Source organism: Diospyros lotus, chromosome 9, assembly GCF_014633365.1.
Source record: "Diospyros lotus cultivar Yz01 chromosome 9, ASM1463336v1, whole genome shotgun sequence".
In the NCBI taxonomy this organism is placed as follows: Eukaryota; Viridiplantae; Streptophyta; class Magnoliopsida; order Ericales; family Ebenaceae; genus Diospyros; species Diospyros lotus.
In genome coordinates this window covers 37223801-37242933 of record NC_068346.1, presented here as the reverse complement: position 1 = coordinate 37242933, position 19133 = coordinate 37223801, and the positions used below count along the sequence as shown (strand labels likewise).

General features: G+C 43.0%; 2 protein-coding genes across 2 annotated transcripts; one reads left to right on the top strand and one right to left on the bottom strand.

Moving 5' to 3' along the window:
* The first annotated feature begins 10169 nt into the window (after positions 1 to 10169).
* Positions 10170 to 15114, top strand: LOC127810498 (dicarboxylate transporter 2.1, chloroplastic-like). Its single transcript, XM_052350015.1, has 4 exons — positions 10170 to 11107; positions 12204 to 12517; positions 14147 to 14595; positions 14780 to 15114. Exons 1-4 carry the CDS (start codon positions 10274 to 10276, stop codon positions 14893 to 14895), a joined length of 1713 nt encoding a protein of 570 aa, XP_052205975.1. The 5' UTR covers positions 10170 to 10273; the 3' UTR covers positions 14896 to 15114.
* Positions 15115 to 15323: 209 nt separating this feature from the next.
* Positions 15324 to 19056, bottom strand: LOC127810497 (heat shock 70 kDa protein, mitochondrial). The gene is made up of 6 exons (XM_052350014.1): positions 18714 to 19056; positions 17941 to 18017; positions 17782 to 17860; positions 17097 to 17663; positions 16398 to 17018; positions 15324 to 16114 (listed from the first exon to the last, which is right to left on the bottom strand). The coding sequence occupies exons 1-6, from the start codon at positions 18786 to 18788 to the stop codon at positions 15491 to 15493; spliced, it is 2043 nt and encodes a 680-aa protein (XP_052205974.1). The 5' UTR covers positions 18789 to 19056; the 3' UTR covers positions 15324 to 15490.
* Positions 19057 to 19133: the final 77 nt, after the last annotated feature.

Sequence of the window (19133 nt, the reverse complement as noted above, 5' to 3'; positions counted from 1 at the left end):
TAGCGGTGGATCCTTCAAAAGTTGAGACAATAAGGAATTGGGAGCAACCTAAGACCGTAACTGAGGTGCGTAGTTTTCTGGGGCTAGCAGGTTATTATAGAAAATATGTTGAAGGATTTTCTCATATTGCTTTACCACTTAACCAGCTAACGAGAAAAGGAGTTAAGTTTGAATGGAATATGGCATGTGAGCATAGTTTTAATGAACTCAAAAAGAGACTAACCTCTGCACCTATTTTAGCCATGCCATGTGGGATAGGAAGATTCGTAGTTTATACTGATGCCTCAAAAATTGGCTTGGGGTGTGTACTCATGCAGAATGAAAGGGTGGTGGCATATGGGTCTCGGCAATTGAAAAATCACGAGCAGCACTATCCTACCCATGATTTGGAATTAGCTGCGGTCGTGTTTGCCTTGAAACTTTGGCGGCACTACTTGTATGGAGAAAAGTTTGAGATCTTCACAGATCATAAGAGCTTGCGGTATTTATTTTCACAGAGGGATTTGAATATGAGGCAACGGCGGTGGATGGAATTCTTGAAGGATTACGATTGTACGATCCAGTACCACCCCGGGAAGGCAAATGTTGTGGCTGATGCGTTAAGCAGGAAAAGGCCTGCTCTAATAGCTAATTTGATGGCCCGGGAATGGGGACTGGTGGAGGCTTTTAGCCATTTGTCAGTGGGTGCAATTCTTAAAAGAACGTCCGTCTACGTCGCTGGCCTGGTGGTTCATTCCCATCTGGTGGAACAAATCCAGCAAGCTACTCTGGAAGACTCGAGGGTGAAGTTGTGGGTAGATGATTGGGGAAGGGTCAAAAACCCTAACTTCAATTTTTCTGACGGTATATTACGGTTCATGAACCGAATATATGTGCCCAGGGTCAAGGAATTGAGGCAAACCATTCTAGAAGAGGCGCATCGAGCCAAATACACTATCCACCCTGGTACTACCAAAATGTACAGGGACTTGAGAAATTTGTATTGGTGGCCGGGAATGAAGAAAGACATAGCTCGTCACGTGAGTCGATGTGACACTTGTCAAAGGATAAAGATCGAACATCAAAAGCCTGCTGGGAAGCTGCAACCCCTAGATATTCCCGAATGGAAGTGGGAGCATATCACTATGGATTTTGTTACGGGTTTGCCAAGAGGACCTATGGGAAATGATGCAATATGGGTAATAGTGGATAGGCTAACAAAGTCTGCTCATTTTCTGCCCATGAAAGTAGGGCAACCAGTCAGCAAGTTAGCACAATTGTATATAAAAGAGATAATCCAATTGCATGGAACTCCAGTGAGTATAGTATCTGATAGGGATCCGAGATTCACTTCTCGATTTTGGGAGAGTTTGCAAAAATGTTTAGGGACTCAATTGCGGCTAAGTACGGCATATCATCCCCAAACAGACGGACAATCAGAACGGACAATTCAGACCATGGAAGACATGTTGCGAGCCTGTGTGATTGAATTTTCAAAAGGATGGGAGGAGCACATACCCCTGATTGAGTTTGCATATAATAATAATTATCACAGTAGTATTAATATGGCACCATACGAAGCTCTCTATGGTCGAAGATGCAGAACACCTCTATGTTGGACCGAGGTAGGAGAAAGACAACTTTTAGGACCTGAAATGGTGCAACAAACTAACGAAAAGATTAAGCTGATTCAGGAAAAGATTAAGGCAGCCCAAAGCCGACAGAGGTCATATGCCGATAATCGAAGGAGGGGTTTGGAATTTCAAACTGGAGATAAGGTAAACTTGAAGATCTTGCACCAAGGGAAGAAACGAGGAAAGTTAAACCCACGCTATGTTGGGCCATATGAGGTTTTGGAGCGTATTGGGCCAGTAGCATATCGGTTAGCACTACCCCCATCAATGTCTGGGGTACACGATGTGTTCCATGTGTCTCGTCTACGAAAGTGCGAACCCGATCCTTCTCAGAAGATTCCAGAAGAAACGATTGAATTGCAAGAGAATTTGACCTACCCCGAAGAAACCATTGAGATCTTGGACCGGAAGGAGAAAGTATTGAGAAACAAGGTAATACCACTGGTGAAAGTGTTGTGGAAACACCATAACATTCAGGAAGCCACTTGGGAGAGAGAAGAAGAAATGCAACAGAAGTTCTCACACCTCTTCAACCATGTGGAGACCTAGGGATGTATTTCGAGGACGAAATCTTTTTTTTAAGGGGGGGAGAATGTAATACCCGAAGTTTTCCTAGGCATTGTTGTTTAAGAAATAAAACATTTTCTTGGAAATCGAAGGATACATGTGAAGTTCCGAGGTAATCGCCGAGGAACGAATGAAGGGTTTTCCGAAAAATCACGGAAACTATCGCAAGGGGACATCATCTAAGGTATTTTGGAGAAGTTTAAGGAGTTATAGGGGCTCAAGGGATATAAGTGCAAATAAGTATTTGGGTTAAAGAGTTATTTGTAAGAAGTTAAAATATCTTGTAACTAGTTAGTTAAAGGAACCAAGTAAGCTAACTTAGTTAGGAGACATAATCATGAGGAATCTTGAAAAAATCAAATTAACATGTGGTGGCACATGTTTAAAAGGACACATGTCACAAGGGGGAGAAATGGTTCAAATCTCAAGGGACACTTGGCACAATCCTACGAAAGTGATGATTACAACCTTATCTAAGTGACACATGGCAAGTGACACATGGCACTCTTGGATTGGCCATAAATGCCTATAAATACCAAGGCCATGGAAGGGAAATTCTCACCATTAATCAAGAGGAAAAGGGGAGGTGAGTTGAGAGGAGAAGCTTTGCCCAAAAATAGAGTGGTAAAACACTTCGTCGAAAAAGTTGGACCGCCACCGTAAAAGGCATTAAACAGCGATAAAACAGCAAGGTAATTCTAATTTCTTTCCGTAGTTCGATAGATAATTGAATAAGGGTCGTGTGGTTTCAAACGGAAGTCAAATCGGAGTTCGGATGAGGGAGAACGGGCCAAAAAACCTCAAGACGGCAAAGCTGGAGGGGCGGCGCGTGCAGTTCACGCGCCACCTGACTGCCGCGAGTGGAGCGCGTGGGGCTCATTCCCCAAGCGCGTGAGATGTCCTCTTGGGCCCAAATTTTGTACAGTTGGTCCTTAAATGTTTCCCTAGGACCTCATATAAAAATAGTTTAGGTTTGAGTTTCGAAGTTATATTATTTTTGGAGAAAAACTTTCCCGAACCCTGTGAACAGTACTTTAGAGCTTCCGAATCAGCAAGGTGAGTGCTTTTTGCATCTTTATATTACATACCGAACATTTTGTCTTCACACGGGTAAGGGTGATTACTTGCATAAGCATGACTTTCCTTTAAATCAAGCATTTTCTCTTTCTTTGTCATGCATCACTTGGTGTGTGTGGCTAGCTGAAGTCAGGATCTCATGTTAGACTGGTGAAAAGTCTTGGAGATGTGAGAACATGATTGATCAGCGGGGGTGATTGCAACACCTCGGCGTCACTACCACACAGGCGGTTTCATATCATTCTACATATCTCATCACATGCATGTTATCTCTTCTTGTTGCACTCACTTAGATATAACTATCTAACTTGGGTGTCTCATACCCCTGGAACATTCAACGTTCCAGGTGGGTTAGTCGTGACAGGTGCCCCGGAATCAAGTCAGAGGAAAGGAAAGGAAGTGGTTCTTGGATAGTTAGCTCCTTTACGTTTTAATTGCAAAACATTGTACTATTACTTTAGTGTGAGTTTTACTTGTTGTAAAAGGGAGCCTAAATGATCCCTAGATTTTCAAGTTGTATTATGGCTTTTCAGATGGTTTTTGTGTTAAAAGCATATAGTGGAAGCCTTAAATATCTAGCTTATGGTTTTATAAAGCTTTCAGGTTCGATCCTTGCTTCTGTTGGCAAAGGCTTCCATAAACGCCCTTTGATTACCATACGGTCGCTAGCGTCATCATGCATCTTTGTATGTGTACCTTGGAAAAAGAAAAGTGGGGCGTTACAGTTGCCCCCTGGAAAACCAATGTGGGATTGAGAACCGGTGTTACAGCACCACCACCACAACCTCCCCCCTAAGTATGGTGGCGCTTTTGGGTGCGAACCATCTCAAGGGTAACAGATGGTGGTTCGGCCAAGGCCTAAAGCCCAGGGTTTCCCACAGACAGCATCAAATGTTGATGCTCTTGGGCATGGACCATCTTAGGGGAGAGGCTGTGGCGGTGGTGCTGTAGCACAAATTCTCAATCCCACATCGGTTGTCCAAGGGGCAACCACTGAGCTTATAAGTGCGGTGGGGCTTTTGTCCTTTGAGGGCGAGCGTTGATCCGTGGTTGTAAGCTGATGCTGATGCTTTGCATCAACATTTAACGCCATCTGTGGGAAACCCTGGGCCTTAGGCCTTGGCCGAACCACCCTCTATCACCCCTGAGATGGTCTGCTCTCAAGAGCTCCACCACACTTAAGGGGGGAGGCTGTGGCGATGGTGCTGTAGCACCAGTTCTCAATCCCACATCGGTTGCCCAGGGGGCAACCACTAAGCTTATAAGTACGGTGGGGCTCTTGTTCTTTAAAGGGCGAGCGTTGATCCATGGTTATAGGCTGATGCTGATGCTTTGCATCAACAATGATCAAATCAAATGTTAAATATGGAAACATATGGATTTGGTTCAATTTTGGGATATTTCATACCATGATACAATTACATTTGGGGTTCATGGAATGATTTTGTTTTCTTCACCCAAAAGCAAGGTCGCCCCAACCCTAAAGCCATTTATGAGACCTATTCCTTCCTAACCAAAAGATGATAATCAGAGGCCGGATCGAAACGGCAGGGCGCAGGCCCTGGCGACGGGTCCGTTCGGGGGACGGTTGGCACCTGCAAGCACTCTGACGCTCGAGTGAGTAAGAGAGTAAGGAAAGATAGTGTATCAATAGGTCAGAGGTCAAAACATACCTTGGCTCTAAGAAGAGCTAGCTAATATAGAAAGATGAGACATCATCCTGCATGCATGTGTCGTGGGTCTGCAGATGATGGGACTGAGTATTTGGCGCCTCAAGTGAGTAAGAGAGTAAGGAGAGACAGTATATCAATAGGTCAGAGGTCAGAACATACCTTGACTCTGAGAAGAGCTGGCTGATATAGAAAGATGAGACGTCCTCCTACATGCATGTGTCGTGCAGCTGCATGTGATAAGACTGAGTATCCGGCGCCAGTGAAGGTTCCTAGGTGACAGTATGGTGTCGATTGGGCCCTCGTTAATATGGATGGGATCTGTCATTAATGAGGATGGGATATAAGGTGGCCGTGCAAATACTAGTGGAGGTTGCAATGATGCTGTGGTAGGCTGGCGCTGGGCCGAGACTAGGTCCAGAGAAATGACCAAGATTGGGCCTAAGAAAATGGCTAAGATTGGGCCTAAGGAGAGGGCCAAGATTGGGCCCGGACAGTCCACAACCCCCCAGGTCAGCTGCTCAAGTAACAAGCATTCGAGCTAGAAAAAGGAAGCCTAGGTGATTTTTTCTACATGTGCTAGTTTTGGAGAGTTGGGTTAAAATCTGACCAAAGCGGTCAGCTGTGCTGGTTTTGGTTTTACTCCAGTTATGTTTTCAGGCATTTGTACCATGTAATGGTTGTAGCGTGATAGGCAAGTGTAACGTAAGATTATTACAAATATGAAGCTTGTAATTAGATGTAAATTTCGTAATGAAATGTAAGTTTTTTCTAGGTACCTTGTTTTTAATTGTGTCTTGTATGCTCTTTCTGGTGATATCGGCTTGCCTATTTGTTACAAGGCATGATTTTGGGATTGGATCGAGGTAGCCGTGAGCACGGCTTAAAGGAGGATCGAGTCTGACTCGAGGTCCTGTGCTCCTATCTGATACAAGACATGGTTCGATAGGGTTAAGGCGCCTAGAGCAATGACAGGGTTGTGCCTGAGGTCCAGGTCAGTCTAGGTCCTGAGCACGGCTAGTGGATGATTGAGGTAACTCGAAGTCTTGTCGAACCGCGTCGATCTGGATCCCGAGCACGGCTAGTGGAGGACTAAGGAAACTCGAACGGAGGACTGAGACAGGCTCGAGGTCTTGTGACGGACCTCATTGACCTAGGTCCAAAGCACTACAAATGGGGGACCGATGTAGGCTCGAGGTCCTGTGATGGGACAGTGTCGAACTAGGTCCGGAGCACTGCAAATGAAGGACCAAGGCGGGAGTGCATCAACCTAAGTCCAGAGCATTGGAAACGGGAGACCGAGGCGGGCTCGAGGTCCCGTGACGAACCGCATCAACCTAAGTCCAGAGCATTGGAAACGGGAGACCGAGGCGGGCTCGAGGTCCCGTGACGAACCCCGTCGACCTAGGTCTGGAGCACTGCAAACGGGGGACCGAGGTGAGCTCGAGGTCTCGTGACGGACCACGTCGACCTAGGTCCGGAGCACTGCAAATGGGGGACCGAGGTGGGCTCGAGGTCTGGCCTTCCCGTCTGATACAAGGCACGACTTTGGAATCGGACCGAGGCAGACTCAAGGTCCGACGTGCTTGTCTGGTACAAAGCATGGCTGGATAGGGTTGTGGCGGAATCGGAGCCCTAAAACAATGACGGGGCTGTGCCCGAGGTCCTACTAATACTTGTATTGAATGAGTTACAAGTAATAAAATAAGAAATTCTTAGCTACCTTATATTTAGCGGGTTGAGTGAGTCCGAGGTAACCCAAGATCTGTTTATGCTATGCCTGTTTAATAGTAGGCTATCTTCAGCGAGAGTGGCCGAGGTTACTCTAGGCCGGGGCTAGACCGAGGAAGCTCGAGGTCTGCCAGTGTTTGTTTGATACAAAGCTATCTTTAGGGAGAGTGGTCGAGGTTACTCGAGGCCGAGACTAGACCGAGGAAACTCGAGGTCTGCCAGTGTCTGTTTGATACAAAGTTATCTTCAGGGCGAGTGACCGAGGTTACTCGAGGCCGAGGTTAGACTGAGGAAGCTCGAGGTCTGCTAGTACCTGTTTGATACAAGTCTATCTGCAGGGAGAGCGACCAAGGTTACTCGAGGCCGGGGCTAGACCGAGAAAGCTCGAGGTCTGCCAATGCTTGTTTGATACAAGGCTTTCTTCAGGGAGAATGGCCAAGGTTACTCGAGGCCGGGGTTAGACCGAGAAAGCTCGAGATATGTCAATGCATGTTTGATACAAGGCTATCTTCATGGAGAGTGGTTGAGGTTACTCGAGGCCGGGGCTAAACCAAGGAAGCTCGAGGTCTACCAGTGTCTATTTGATACAAGGCTATCTTCAGGGAGAGTGGTCGAGGTTACTCGAGGCTGGTCTATCTTCAGGGAGACTGGCCGAGGTTACTCGAGGCTGGGGCTAGACTGAGGAAGCTTGAGGTTTGTCAGTGCTTGTTTGATACAAGGCTATCTTCAGGGAGAGTGGCCGAGGTTACTTGAGGTCAGGGCTAGACCGAGGAAGCTCGAGGTCTACCAATGCCTGTGTTACTGTATTTTCGAGTTGCTCTTTATTTAGCAGCATGTTCGTGGATTTGGGCTTAGTCTTTAGTTTCTTGGATAAGGTCAAGGTCGGCTCGTTGTTCTTCATCGTTGGTGTCTTCACGAAATTGTTATCACCTGGGGCTAGATTCTTCAATCTCTATATGGATCTTGGCCTCTGACCCGTAGGTGAGTCGAAAGGATGTTTCCATGGTCAAGGTTTGAGCTATAGTGTGGTACGACCACAACACCATAAGGAGTTATTTTGGCCATACGCCCTTGGCGCCATCAAGTCGCTTTTTTAGACCGGCTAAGATGACCTTGTTAGCGGCTTTTGCTTGGCTGTTGGTCTGAGAGTGTTCGACTGAGGTGAAGACCTGGTGGATGTCGAGCTCCTAACAAAAGTCCTGAAGCTTGTTGTTGGTTTTTGGTTAACTTAGTGACTTGGTTTTGAAGTTGTTGAACAGTCTGGAGGAGGACTTCCGTGACAGCTAAGTTTTACAGGGGTTGGTTGGGGTTATTCAGCTCTTGGGCGGGGGCACTTCTAGTTCATACCATGGTGTGGCCACGGGGAGGTTGGTTTGAAAGGCTCTAGTGAATTTATGAAATAGGTAAGTTTTACCAAGCCCCACGGTGGGCGCCAGATGTTCCTTTCTGACCAAAAGAGGACAATCGGAGGTGAGATTGCAACAATAAGACACGGGCTCTGGCGACAGGTCCGTCCAGGAGGCGGCTGGTACCTGTAAGCACTCCGACGTTCAAGTGAGTAAGAGAGTAAGGAGAGACAGTGTATCAATAGGTCAAACGTCAAAACACACCTTGCCTCTGAGAAGAGCTGGTTGATATAGGAATAGGAGACGTCCTCCTATATACATGTGTTGTGTGTCTGCAGGTGATGTAACTGAGTATTTGGCGCTAATGAAGATTCTCATGTGACAGCATGGTGTCGATTGGGTCCTCATTAATGTGGATGAGATCCGCCATTAATGAGGATGGGAGCTGAGACGACCGCACGGATACCTAGCGGGGGTTGCAATGATGTCGTGGCAGGCTGGTGCTGGGCCGAGACTGAGTCTAGAGAGAGGACCAAGATTGGGCCTAAGGAAATGATTGAGATTGGGCCTAAGGAGAGGTCCAAGATTGAGCTCGGACGATCCACAACCGCATAAGGCCCCAAATATTAGAAGGTCTCTCATTTTAAAAATTTATAACATATATTATTTTTTTAATAATAAATTTTTTTATGTTTCAATTTTTCAATTTTTAATCATTGCTGACCTAATCCCAAATCCCAAATCCCAAATCCCAATTCTCATCATCTCAATTTCCCATAAAATTCACTTTTTCTTCTCAATTTTTCCCTCCCCCTTCTCTCTCTCTTGTGCTCGTAGTCACTCCACAAGTCCACACAATGATACAACACAATCACTGTTTGCAGTTTGCTTCAACTTTCCTTCAAGCTTCGCATTAGCATCGTCTACCTAAAGAGCTATTACGGGAAGTACCTAACAACAGTGGACAAGCAGTTCCTACTTGGGCATCACTGGCCAAAAAGTGACGCAATTGCTGCAGCGTTGCCGAGGAAGCTAAACTCACAGGTGGAATGGGAGCCGCCGCCCCTGGAAGCAAAGCAACCTCCCGCCAATGAGCCAAACTCGCAGCAGCGCAGCCACAGGCACATCCCCGAGCCCCGGCTAAGGCACCAAACAACAACGTCACTGCTTTGAAAGTCATATCTGTTATATTTTAGTTGAAAATTTATTGTTGGTTAAGAGATTATTATTCTTTGTAGTTGATTGAATTTTAATTTTTTTATTTAATAAAATGATAAAATATTCGTGTAAAGATATGTATTATTTATTTTTTTATAAAAAAAATTAATACTCTCAAGACGACCTCGATAAAATTTTTTACCTAAGATCCCCAACTTCATTGGGCTAGCTTTGCCCAAAAGAAGGAATAAAATCACAAAAATGGAATTTAATTCCCCAAGTCTTTCTCTCCCATAAAAGCAACCAATCTTTTTGCTTTTGAAAATATTATGTGTGTTGTGACAGAGAATATGAGTATAAACTCAAGATAGACCTAATAAGAAAATGGCCAAAGAAGAGGTCTTGAAAAAGTACTACCCTATAAACTTTCCTAAGGCCCTATTTTGGGAGACTTTCTTAGGAGCATCTCTCATTCCTAATAGGATACAACTAGAATACATCAAATAATATTTGAAATTTTTGCTCGGAAATTCATAATAGTTAATTTAAAAAGACTTGGATACCTTTTCTTCTAACCGTCTCGATTTCTATAAATAATGGATAATTTCTTCAATTGAGATTCGTAAAAAATTTTATATAAATTATTTAAATATTTTTTTATTTTTTAATTAATACTAATCTAAACATCAAATAGTTCGTATGAGAGACACATTATACCCTCAAATATCTTCAATTTTATAGATTTTTTTTTTAGATTTAAGGATAAAAACAAATACTTTTCTTTGTATTTTAAGATATTAGAGAGGATTTGTTGCCCACATCAAGGAGAAAGAGGTGGGGTCCGTGCCCCTTCTGAGTTTGTTTGCATCATGCAAACATTACTTCAATATATATATATATATATATAATATAAAATATTATCACAAATATTAAAATTAATTGTGTAAAAAACATTTTGGATTTATCCACGTCTGATCTTTGTAATTTCCGCTCCCTAACGCTCTCTCTCTCTAACGATCGTTTGAATATCTCATCTCTCAATACCACTTTCCCCTCTCTCTCTGTCTCTCTCTCTCTCGCCCTCGCTCGCTCGCTGTCGCTGTTTTCTGCAATGGAGAGCTTCGTACTCTGCTCTCCGTCCCCCACCACCCGTGCCGCCGCCTTGTTTCCCTCCGCTCGTACGGCCATCCGCCTCCGAACCCACCACCATCTCTCCAACTCCCCTAATCCCACTCCCCAAATCTCCGCCATCCGTCTCTCCTCTCGCCTCTCAATCCTCAACCCCAACAAACGCCGCCACCTCTTCAATCCCCTCCCGAAACCCACCAAAACCCACAAACTTATTCGGGCCTCGGCCTCGCCACCCACCAATGATCCGCCCACCATCGGCGTCCCAAAACCCCCCCAAGGCGCCAAGATCGTGCCGCTTTTAATATCCGTTTCAGTGGGCCTAATTGTCCGATTCCTGGTTCCCAAACCGCTCCAAGTGTCGGCCCAGGCCTGGCAATTGCTCGCAATCTTTCTCTCGACGATTGCGGGGCTCGTGTTGAGTCCATTGCCGGTCGGTGCGTGGGCGTTTCTGGGGCTCACGACCGCGGTCGTTTCCAAGACGCTGTCGTTTGCAACCGCGTTCAGCGCGTTCACGAACGAAGTGATTTGGTTGATTGTGATTTCGTTCTTCTTCGCTCGTGGGTTCGTGAAGACGGGATTGGGGGATAGGATTGCGACCTACTTTGTGAAGTGGTGGGGGAAGAGCACATTGGGGCTGTCTTATGGATTGACTTTCAGTGAGGCCCTTATTGCTCCGGCAATGCCGAGCACGACGGCGAGAGCCGGTGGTGTGTTTTTGCCGATCATCAGGTCATTGTCGCTCTCCGCCGGTAGTAAGCCGGGCGATCCTTCAGCGAAAAAGCTTGGCTCTTACTTGGTTCAGTCTCAGTTTCAGGTTAGATATTTTGGAGTTTCTTTTTGTTACTATCGGATTCAATTCATGATGAGAATTGTAGTGTGGTAAACAGTTTTTGGAGTTAATTTACATGAACAAACTCAATATGAATGCGTCTGTTGGAAATTCCCTGTTTAAAAGTTGTCATTTTTTTTTTTTTTTTTTTGAAAAGTTCTATCAATTGGAAATGCATAAAAGCTTGTTCTATTGATTGGAAAGACATGGAATGGAAGTGTGTGTTTGGAGAAAGTGAGGGTATACCCCACTGCTAATTGCATAGAGACATCTCAACTCTGGCTCATTTAACACCCTTGTAATAGGCATCAAGAAATTCAGATTTATTTTAGGAGGAAAAAGAAAAGAATAGGAAACAAGAAGTCTAAATTGTTAGGATTATGTTTGATATTTTTATGATTTGCTTTGGAACTTTGCTTCCTTTATTCCTAAATTATATATACTACTTAATGTTGATTGAATTGGATTCTATAGGCTTTGATTTTCATCTTCTGGTGCTCTTTTATCTCTCTGCATCTTCGTTGTTCTTCATTATCCTGACCACAGACAGATGTAGACCGGACAACCCCGTCAATTATATAAAATTTTATTGGTTGACCCTTTCCATTGGCCAGTCATAATTCTGCCAGTGGATGAAACTGCATATAGCCAAAACCAAGGTACTACAGAGAAAAATAGACACCCCTTTATCATTTTAAAGGCGTATAATCTCAGAAATGTCGTATCCTAAGTTTAAATTATCATATTTTGGCTGGTGAGGTTGATTAAGACTACAAAATTGTTTGACCAGTTAAGGTAAGAAGAACTTTCAGGCTTTTCGTAAATGGAGTTGACCCAAATTTGAGTGGCTAAGTTTGCATGGGCAAACACTGTTCGCCTAGTGGAAGAATATAATAAATGGCATCATCGTCATGTTTTAAACAGCTAGGTTTTTTTCTAATATCTTGTGATTAATAGTTGGATTGGGACATATTCTACATAGTAGCATTTCTGGACTATTTGTACTTCTATGCTCCAACTTTATATGCCATCACATGCAATATTTTTGACTTATGTATTCTTGTTGTTTGATGCATGACAGTCTGCTGGTAACTCTAGTGCTCTTTTCCTAACTGCTGCAGCTCAAAACCTTCTGTGCCTAAAATTAGCCGAGGAACTTGGGGTGATAATTTCAAGCCCATGGGTTTCTTGGTTCAAGGCTGCTAGTTTGCCTGCAATAGTCTCTCTGATAGCTACTCCTCTTGTGTTGTACAAACTCTATCCTCCTGAAACCAAAGACACACCAGATGCCCCTGCCATGGCTACAAAAAAGCTGGAGCTTATGGGTCCTGTCACACAAAATGAATGGGTGATGGTTGGTACAATGCTTCTTGCAGTTTCCTTATGGATCTTTGGGTAAGTTCTAACTCCTACTTTGTTGATTCTGTGTTTCAAATTGTCTTTTGAAGAAAGGATCCTCAACATAGTTTTAGGAGCAGAAATGCCACAAGCAAACATGTCAATTGGTTACTTAAATCTTAGAGGAGGCTAAGCTCATTTGAATTCCTCACTGTTATTGTAGTTATAAATTGGCTAGGGCCTAGGGCACAGTGTACATGTTATTTTTCCTTATCTTCAAAAAGTAAATCTCTGTTATTTAAGAGCTGATTACTTCTTTTGACATATGAAATCTGTTCTAAGATATTGGCAGAAAGCTTCAGGGATTTCACTTGTGTTTTTAGTTCAGGACTTGGGAAGTTTTCTTGGAATTGAGTGAGGTTACTGGTAGCATATACTTTCTTATCCACTTGTGACAATCATTCCAGAAATATACTTTCATATCCACTTGTGACATTCATTCCAGAAACAAACACCAGCAGGTTGTAGGAGCAGGACACAGATATTCTCTGATCAGCTCTGCCTTTCACCTTTTTATGTGAAAACTAAGATTAGAAACTTATTGCATATGAGTATGCTGTAGGCCTAAGGAGAAGGGTGTTGTGGAACAAGTTCATGCAACACTCGCATGAACATTGAGAACAAATCTCAAACCCCAAATGCTAACAACAAATCATAAATTGCGAACAAATCTCAATTATGTTTATCAGTGTCTGGTGTGCCTAGGCACAAGGTGCACACTGGTGCGATCTTGTACCCCTTAATAGCCAAGGTGCAGCAACCTCCATTAAACACAAGCTAGGTGCATGAGGTGTGTGATTCATTACTAGGTGCAAAGCGCATGAAGCCTCCGCCTTGTTGCAAAACTTAAAAATATCAAAATAATTTCATCAAAAAGCTTAAACCCTAATAGATTATCACCAAACAAAACTCTACACACCTCTGAAACAAGTCAGACAAAGGATTGAACTTTAGTAATTTGACCTGTATTGAAGCCATCAGCTATTTCCATTGTTCGAAACTGGAGGTGACATCTCGTGGTAGCATATCTAATAAAGCAATAGGTTCTCTGGTAAGTAAATTATGCTGCACAGAAATGGTTTTCCAGCTCCAAGTTTTACTGTTCCTTTTTTTAGATTTCGATTCAGCTTTACCTGTGATGTTACAAGATAACACCAGGTACAAGTTTTCTTTATAAGGATAAATCAAAATTGAAAACATACCCAAATTATGGACTTTATTGCAAAGATCACAAGCTTGATATACTCATTTAAAATCCCTTGTCCTTTGGGAAAAATTGAAAAACCTGGCTGGCCTTTGATCACTTCTCAAGTGACCATTCTGTGCTGAACTTCAGTGACATCCTCCACTTAGCACTGCTGTTGAACCCATTTGTTTTCGAACACCCCATTTTTGTTGAGTGGCTTCCAAACTAGCAACTCTTGTATGAAGTTGACTTCATCATCCAGACTGACTGTACATCATAATCTTGGTTGATGGTTGACATATTCAGCCTGTATAAAAATCTTCCGTTCTTCATTCTCATGTGTCTCCTGTATGTTAACTTGTTAAGTGCTTTTGCAACAGAGAGCTTTGATTGTCATCCTTGTGTACTTCATTAACAACTACCAGTGTTTGATTATGCAGAGATGCTATTGGTATAGCAAGTGTCGTTGCTGCCATGCTTGGTCTATCAATACTCTTATTGTTGGGAGTACTGGATTGGGATGACTGCTTGAGTGAAAAATCAGCATGGGATACCTTGGCTTGGTTTGCAGTTCTAGTCGGGATGGCAGGCCAATTGACAAACCTTGGCATTGTAACTTGGATGTCTGACTGTGTGGCCAAATCCCTCCAGTCTTTCTCTTTGAGCTGGCCTGCTGCATTCATCGTCCTACAGGCTGCTTACTTCCTCATCCACTACTTGTTTGCAAGTCAAACAGGTCATGTGGGAGCACTATACTCTGCTTTCCTTGCTATGCACTTGGCATCTGGGGTACCCGGCGTGTTGGCAGCATTGGCTCTAGCTTACAATACAAACTTATTTGGTGCTCTTACACACTACAGCAGTGGTCAGGCTGCTGTATACTATGGAGGTGCGTCTGTTTCACGCTCACTCTCTTGATTGATAATCTTTTGGTGAAAGTATAGCGGTATTGCTGACCAATCTGCATTACTTCTATATTTGTCTCTCTCTGGATTTGTCGAATTTATTCTGCCCCTATATATATATATATATGCAGTTCAAAGGCTGATATGTTCTTTGGTATGTTTTAACAGCTGGTTATGTAGACCTTCCCGACGTGTTCAGAATGGGCTTCCTAATGGCCATTATAAATGCAATAATCTGGGGAGTTACCGGTACATTCTGGTGGAAGTTCTTGGGCCTATACTGATTTTCCTTTCACGTAAGTAGCTGTTGTATGACAATGACATGACGCCCTCCTGGTCGAGCCAAGTATATTTAGCTCCATAGAGAATTATCAATTTTTGGTCTTAACCCAACAGTGAACAGTCAGCTTTTGTTCTGCATTTGTCTCTTAATGCTATCACATTGAACCATGAAAAATACATTAAATTTTACCCAAATAATATAATATATTTTTATTGATTGATTGGGCATCTCACTTATAGCACGTATGGTTGGCGAAATAAATTAGTGATGGAATAGAATTAATGATGATGGATCTTTTTTGAACGTTTAAACAATTCTATTGATTAAGTAAATGATTCAAAAAATAATACATTTATCTTCAATTAAATAGAATTGTTTGGATATTAAAAATGAAGTACACTTATTGTTACTTAACCATTGACCATTACCTGAAAGAAAACGATTCCCACATGCATATCACCATTATGGACATAAGAGTTGAAACTACTACACTTGCAGGTATTATAGATACAAAACTACTAAAAAGAAGACTGTGAGATGGAAGGAAGGACAAAAACTGAAGTTTCATCAGTTTCTCAAACTTGTTACTACTAGCCCTACTTCTTTACCTCCTCGTATTCTGCTTCAGGAGCCTGATCGCCCCCCTGAGAACCTCCAGATGCAGAACCACCACCAGATCCTCCTGACATGTGTTGTCCAATCTTTGAAACTGCAGCATTTGCAGCATCGAGCTTGGCTTTAATCTCATCAATGTTATCCTTCCCCATTGCGTTCCTCAAGTCTGCAACAGCAGATTCAATCTCCGACACCACCTCACCTGGGACTTTGTCCCTGTATTCATTCAAGCTCTTCTCAATACTGTAGATGGTGGTATCTGCGCTGTTTCTGAGATCAATGAGTGCCTTCCTTTCTTGGTCCCTCTGAGCATGCATCTCAGCTTCCCTCACCATCTTCTCAATTTCACCGTCTGAGAGACCCCCAGAGGAACGAATGGTAATCTGCTGTTCTTTTCCGGTGGTCTTATCCTTTGCAGAGACGGTGACAATTCCATTGGCATCGATATCAAACGTCACTTCTATCTGAGGCATACCTCTTGGAGCCGGTGGGATGCCCACGAGCTCAAATTCACCCAAGAGCTTATTGTCAGATGCCATCTCACGCTCGCCTTGCAGTACTTTTATACCCACCTGAGTTTGGTTGTCAGCCGCTGTTGAGAACACCTGTACAAGTAAAAATCCCAGTTACAAATACACAAAACTACCACCAAAAATATGACAGCGAATATGTACACCGCAATTAAATCTGGCAGTTGAACATTCCTAATATTCCCTATCCCATCATAATGCAAATTTCACAATTAATATTAAAACCTCGTTCATTTACCACCTAGATGGATACTGAAAAATGAAATATGAGAAGAGTATATTACTCCTAACAAGAAAAATCAATCTCCAAATAAAATTAGATTTTTTGACAAAACTTAAGTTTCTAGTGAAGAATCACCTGGCTTTTCTTTGTGGGAATGGTTGTATTTCTATTGATTAATCTGGTGAAGATACCACCAAGTGTCTCAATACCAAGGGAGAGAGGAGTAACATCCAAGAGCAACAACTCCTTAACATCTCCACGAAGAATACCACCCTGAATGGCAGCTCCCATGGCAACTGCCTCATCAGGGTTTACTCCTTTGCTTGGGCTCTTGCCGAATATTTCTGCAACCACTTCTTGCACTTTTGGAACACGAGTCATCCCTCCTACAAGAAGAACCTCATCCACATCCTTCGTTGTTATACCAGCATCCTTCAAACAACTTTTGCATGGTTGCCTAGTTTTCTCAATTAAGTGGTTCACCAGAGTCTCAAATTTTGATCTGGTCAATGTGATATTCATGTGCTTGGCACCAGAAGCATCAGCTGTGATAAATGGCAAGTTGATTTCAGTCTGCGATGTTGACGACAGTTCAATCTTAGCCTTCTCAGCAGCTTCCCGAAGCCTCTGGAGAGCAAGCCTGTCTTTTGACAAGTCAATGCCCTCAGTCCTTTTAAACTCACTCACTAAGAACTCCAACAGAGCATTATCAAAGTCCTCTCCTCCCAAGAATGTATCACCATTTGTTGCTTTCACCTGCGTGCAACAGTTTCAGAGGATATACCTGAGGATAGATTTAAGTGCACCTGCTTAAATAAAAGTCATTGTGCATACCTCAAAGACACCATTAGATATCTCTAGTATGGAAACATCAAAGGTTCCACCACCAAGGTCAAAAACTGCTATAAGACCCTCCTTATTGTTCGAACCGTAGGAAAGTGCAGCAGCAGTTGGCTCATTAATGATTCTCTGCACATCAAGGCCAGCAATTCGACCAGCATCTTTTGTTGCTTGTCTCTGAGCATCATTGAAATAAGCAGGTACAGTGATCACAGCTTTTGTGATTGTCTTCCCAAGATAGGACTCAGCAGTTTCTTTCATCTTGGTAAGAACGAATGCTCCAATCTGGCTCGGAGAATATTGCTGCCCGTTGGCTTCAAGCCAAGCATCTCCATTTGGAGCTCTAACTATCTTGTAGGGGACCATCTTCATTTCTTTTTGTGTTTGGGGGTCATCAAAACGTCTGCCAATGAGACGCTTGGTCCCAAAAAGTGTATTTGTTGGATTGGTTACTGCTTGACGTTTGGCTGGCGTGCCCACAAGAAGCTCCCCTTTTTGATTAAATGCAACCACTGACGGTGTGGTGCGAGATCCCTCGGAATTTTCAATCACTTTGGGAGTCTGTCGAATTATTTGAGGCTTAATCAGCTTTCAACATAACATCTTTTTCCTCAATCTAGCTAAAAGGAAAAAGAAAACAAAAAAGAAAGATGACTATAGAAACCAAAATGGATCAAACCTTGCCCTCCATCACTGCAACACATGAGTTCGTAGTACCCAAATCAATACCAATAACATCACTGCCAGCAGGCTTTGAGCTATTTGATAATGGAAAGTTAGCTTTAACAAAAATAAGTAATTAACAAACTACATGAAGATACAATTTTATAAGAGGTACCTAAATGGTCTCGCCAGTGTTGCCCATCTGTGACTCAAATTCGAGGTAGCCCATGATGGTTTTCCATTTCCAGTCAGCTGAAAACATAACAAAATAAAACATTAAATATGCACGACCTCCAACCATGAAACAAGGCCTTAGCCCAGAACGACGACTTAGAAACAGAACAGAAGGCATAAAGAATACAGGATGCTCGACTAGGTGCCGATACCTTGGAGAAGGCATAGTATCTAGTATTTCCTCCAATCAGTGAGGGAATTATACCCTAAATAAATATAGAACTATCTTAAGGACTAAAATCCTAAAGAATGCATGTTATTCATAGAGTCCAATGAGCAGCTAATAATCCTCTGGGACAGAACATACAGCGATAATAGCAGGCAATGAAACTCACAAGAAGCACAAGTAAAACCAACCTGTAACAGAGTATGCGATCACTACCATATTTGATGAGGGGAAACCAATAATTTCGGAGAACATATATTAAGCATATAGGTGTATATAGGTTCACATAAGTCAACTACATCTAGATACACATATACAAACAATTATACGAGAATTGCGACAACTAGCAGATACTAAATATTTTGAACTGAGAAAGCACCTCTATAACTGGGGACAGTAAAAACAACACCCTAACAAAGACTCAGTTAGAAGAAACCCCATCAGACGGCACAAAAAGCGATATATATATTCCTCTTGTCGGTCGCATAAACACAAGGAAAAAAATCAGTCCAATTCGTGAAACACAGAAAGAGAAGAGTGCTACTTACTGATTTGTAGGCAGACAGAGAAGCAGAGGGGAGGTCGCGGCGGCGGAGAGACCTGAGTAGAACAGCGGCCGCCATTTCCAGGAAGTGGAAAATCGAAATCGTCTCAATATACAAGCGAGAAGACTTTCTGGCAAGGCTAGGGCTTTTCTATCGGGAGATGGGGCCAAGGGAAAATAGTGAAGATGTGAGAAGGAGAGAGAGAGAGAGATACCGGCGGCGGCGGCGGAAGGATGTAGAGCAGTCTGGAGCCTTCTCTCGACTTGGGCCGTAAGAAAACTGAGTTACAAATGTCGGTACATTGGAAGAACTTTCAGGGATACAGTGTTTAATAATTATTTAGATCAATTAAATCAATATATAGGTTACATCACAAGTCCCCGTCCCCTAAATTTGAAAATCCTGAATTATTATAACAGGGTC

Excerpts from the sequence above, each read along its gene's own strand:
- LOC127810498 (XM_052350015.1), top strand. The coding sequence starts at position 10,274 with ATGGAGAGCTTCGTACTCTGCTCTCCGTCCCCCACCACCCGTGCCGCC. Across the intron at positions 12,518-14,146 it reads GTTTCCTTATGGATCTTTGG|AGATGCTATTGGTATAGCAA; the intron begins GTAAGTTCTAAC and ends TTGATTATGCAG. Across the intron at positions 14,596-14,779 it reads GGCTGCTGTATACTATGGAG|CTGGTTATGTAGACCTTCCC; the intron begins GTGCGTCTGTTT and ends ATGTTTTAACAG.
- LOC127810497 (XM_052350014.1), bottom strand. The coding sequence starts at position 18,788 with ATGGCGGCCGCTGTTCTACTCAGGTCTCTCCGCCGCCGCGACCTCCCC. Across the intron at positions 17,664-17,781 it reads TTGCAGTGATGGAGGGCAAG|ACTCCCAAAGTGATTGAAAA; the intron begins GTTTGATCCATT and ends ATAATTCGACAG. Across the intron at positions 17,019-17,096 it reads TATCTAATGGTGTCTTTGAG|GTGAAAGCAACAAATGGTGA; the intron begins GTATGCACAATG and ends TGTTGCACGCAG.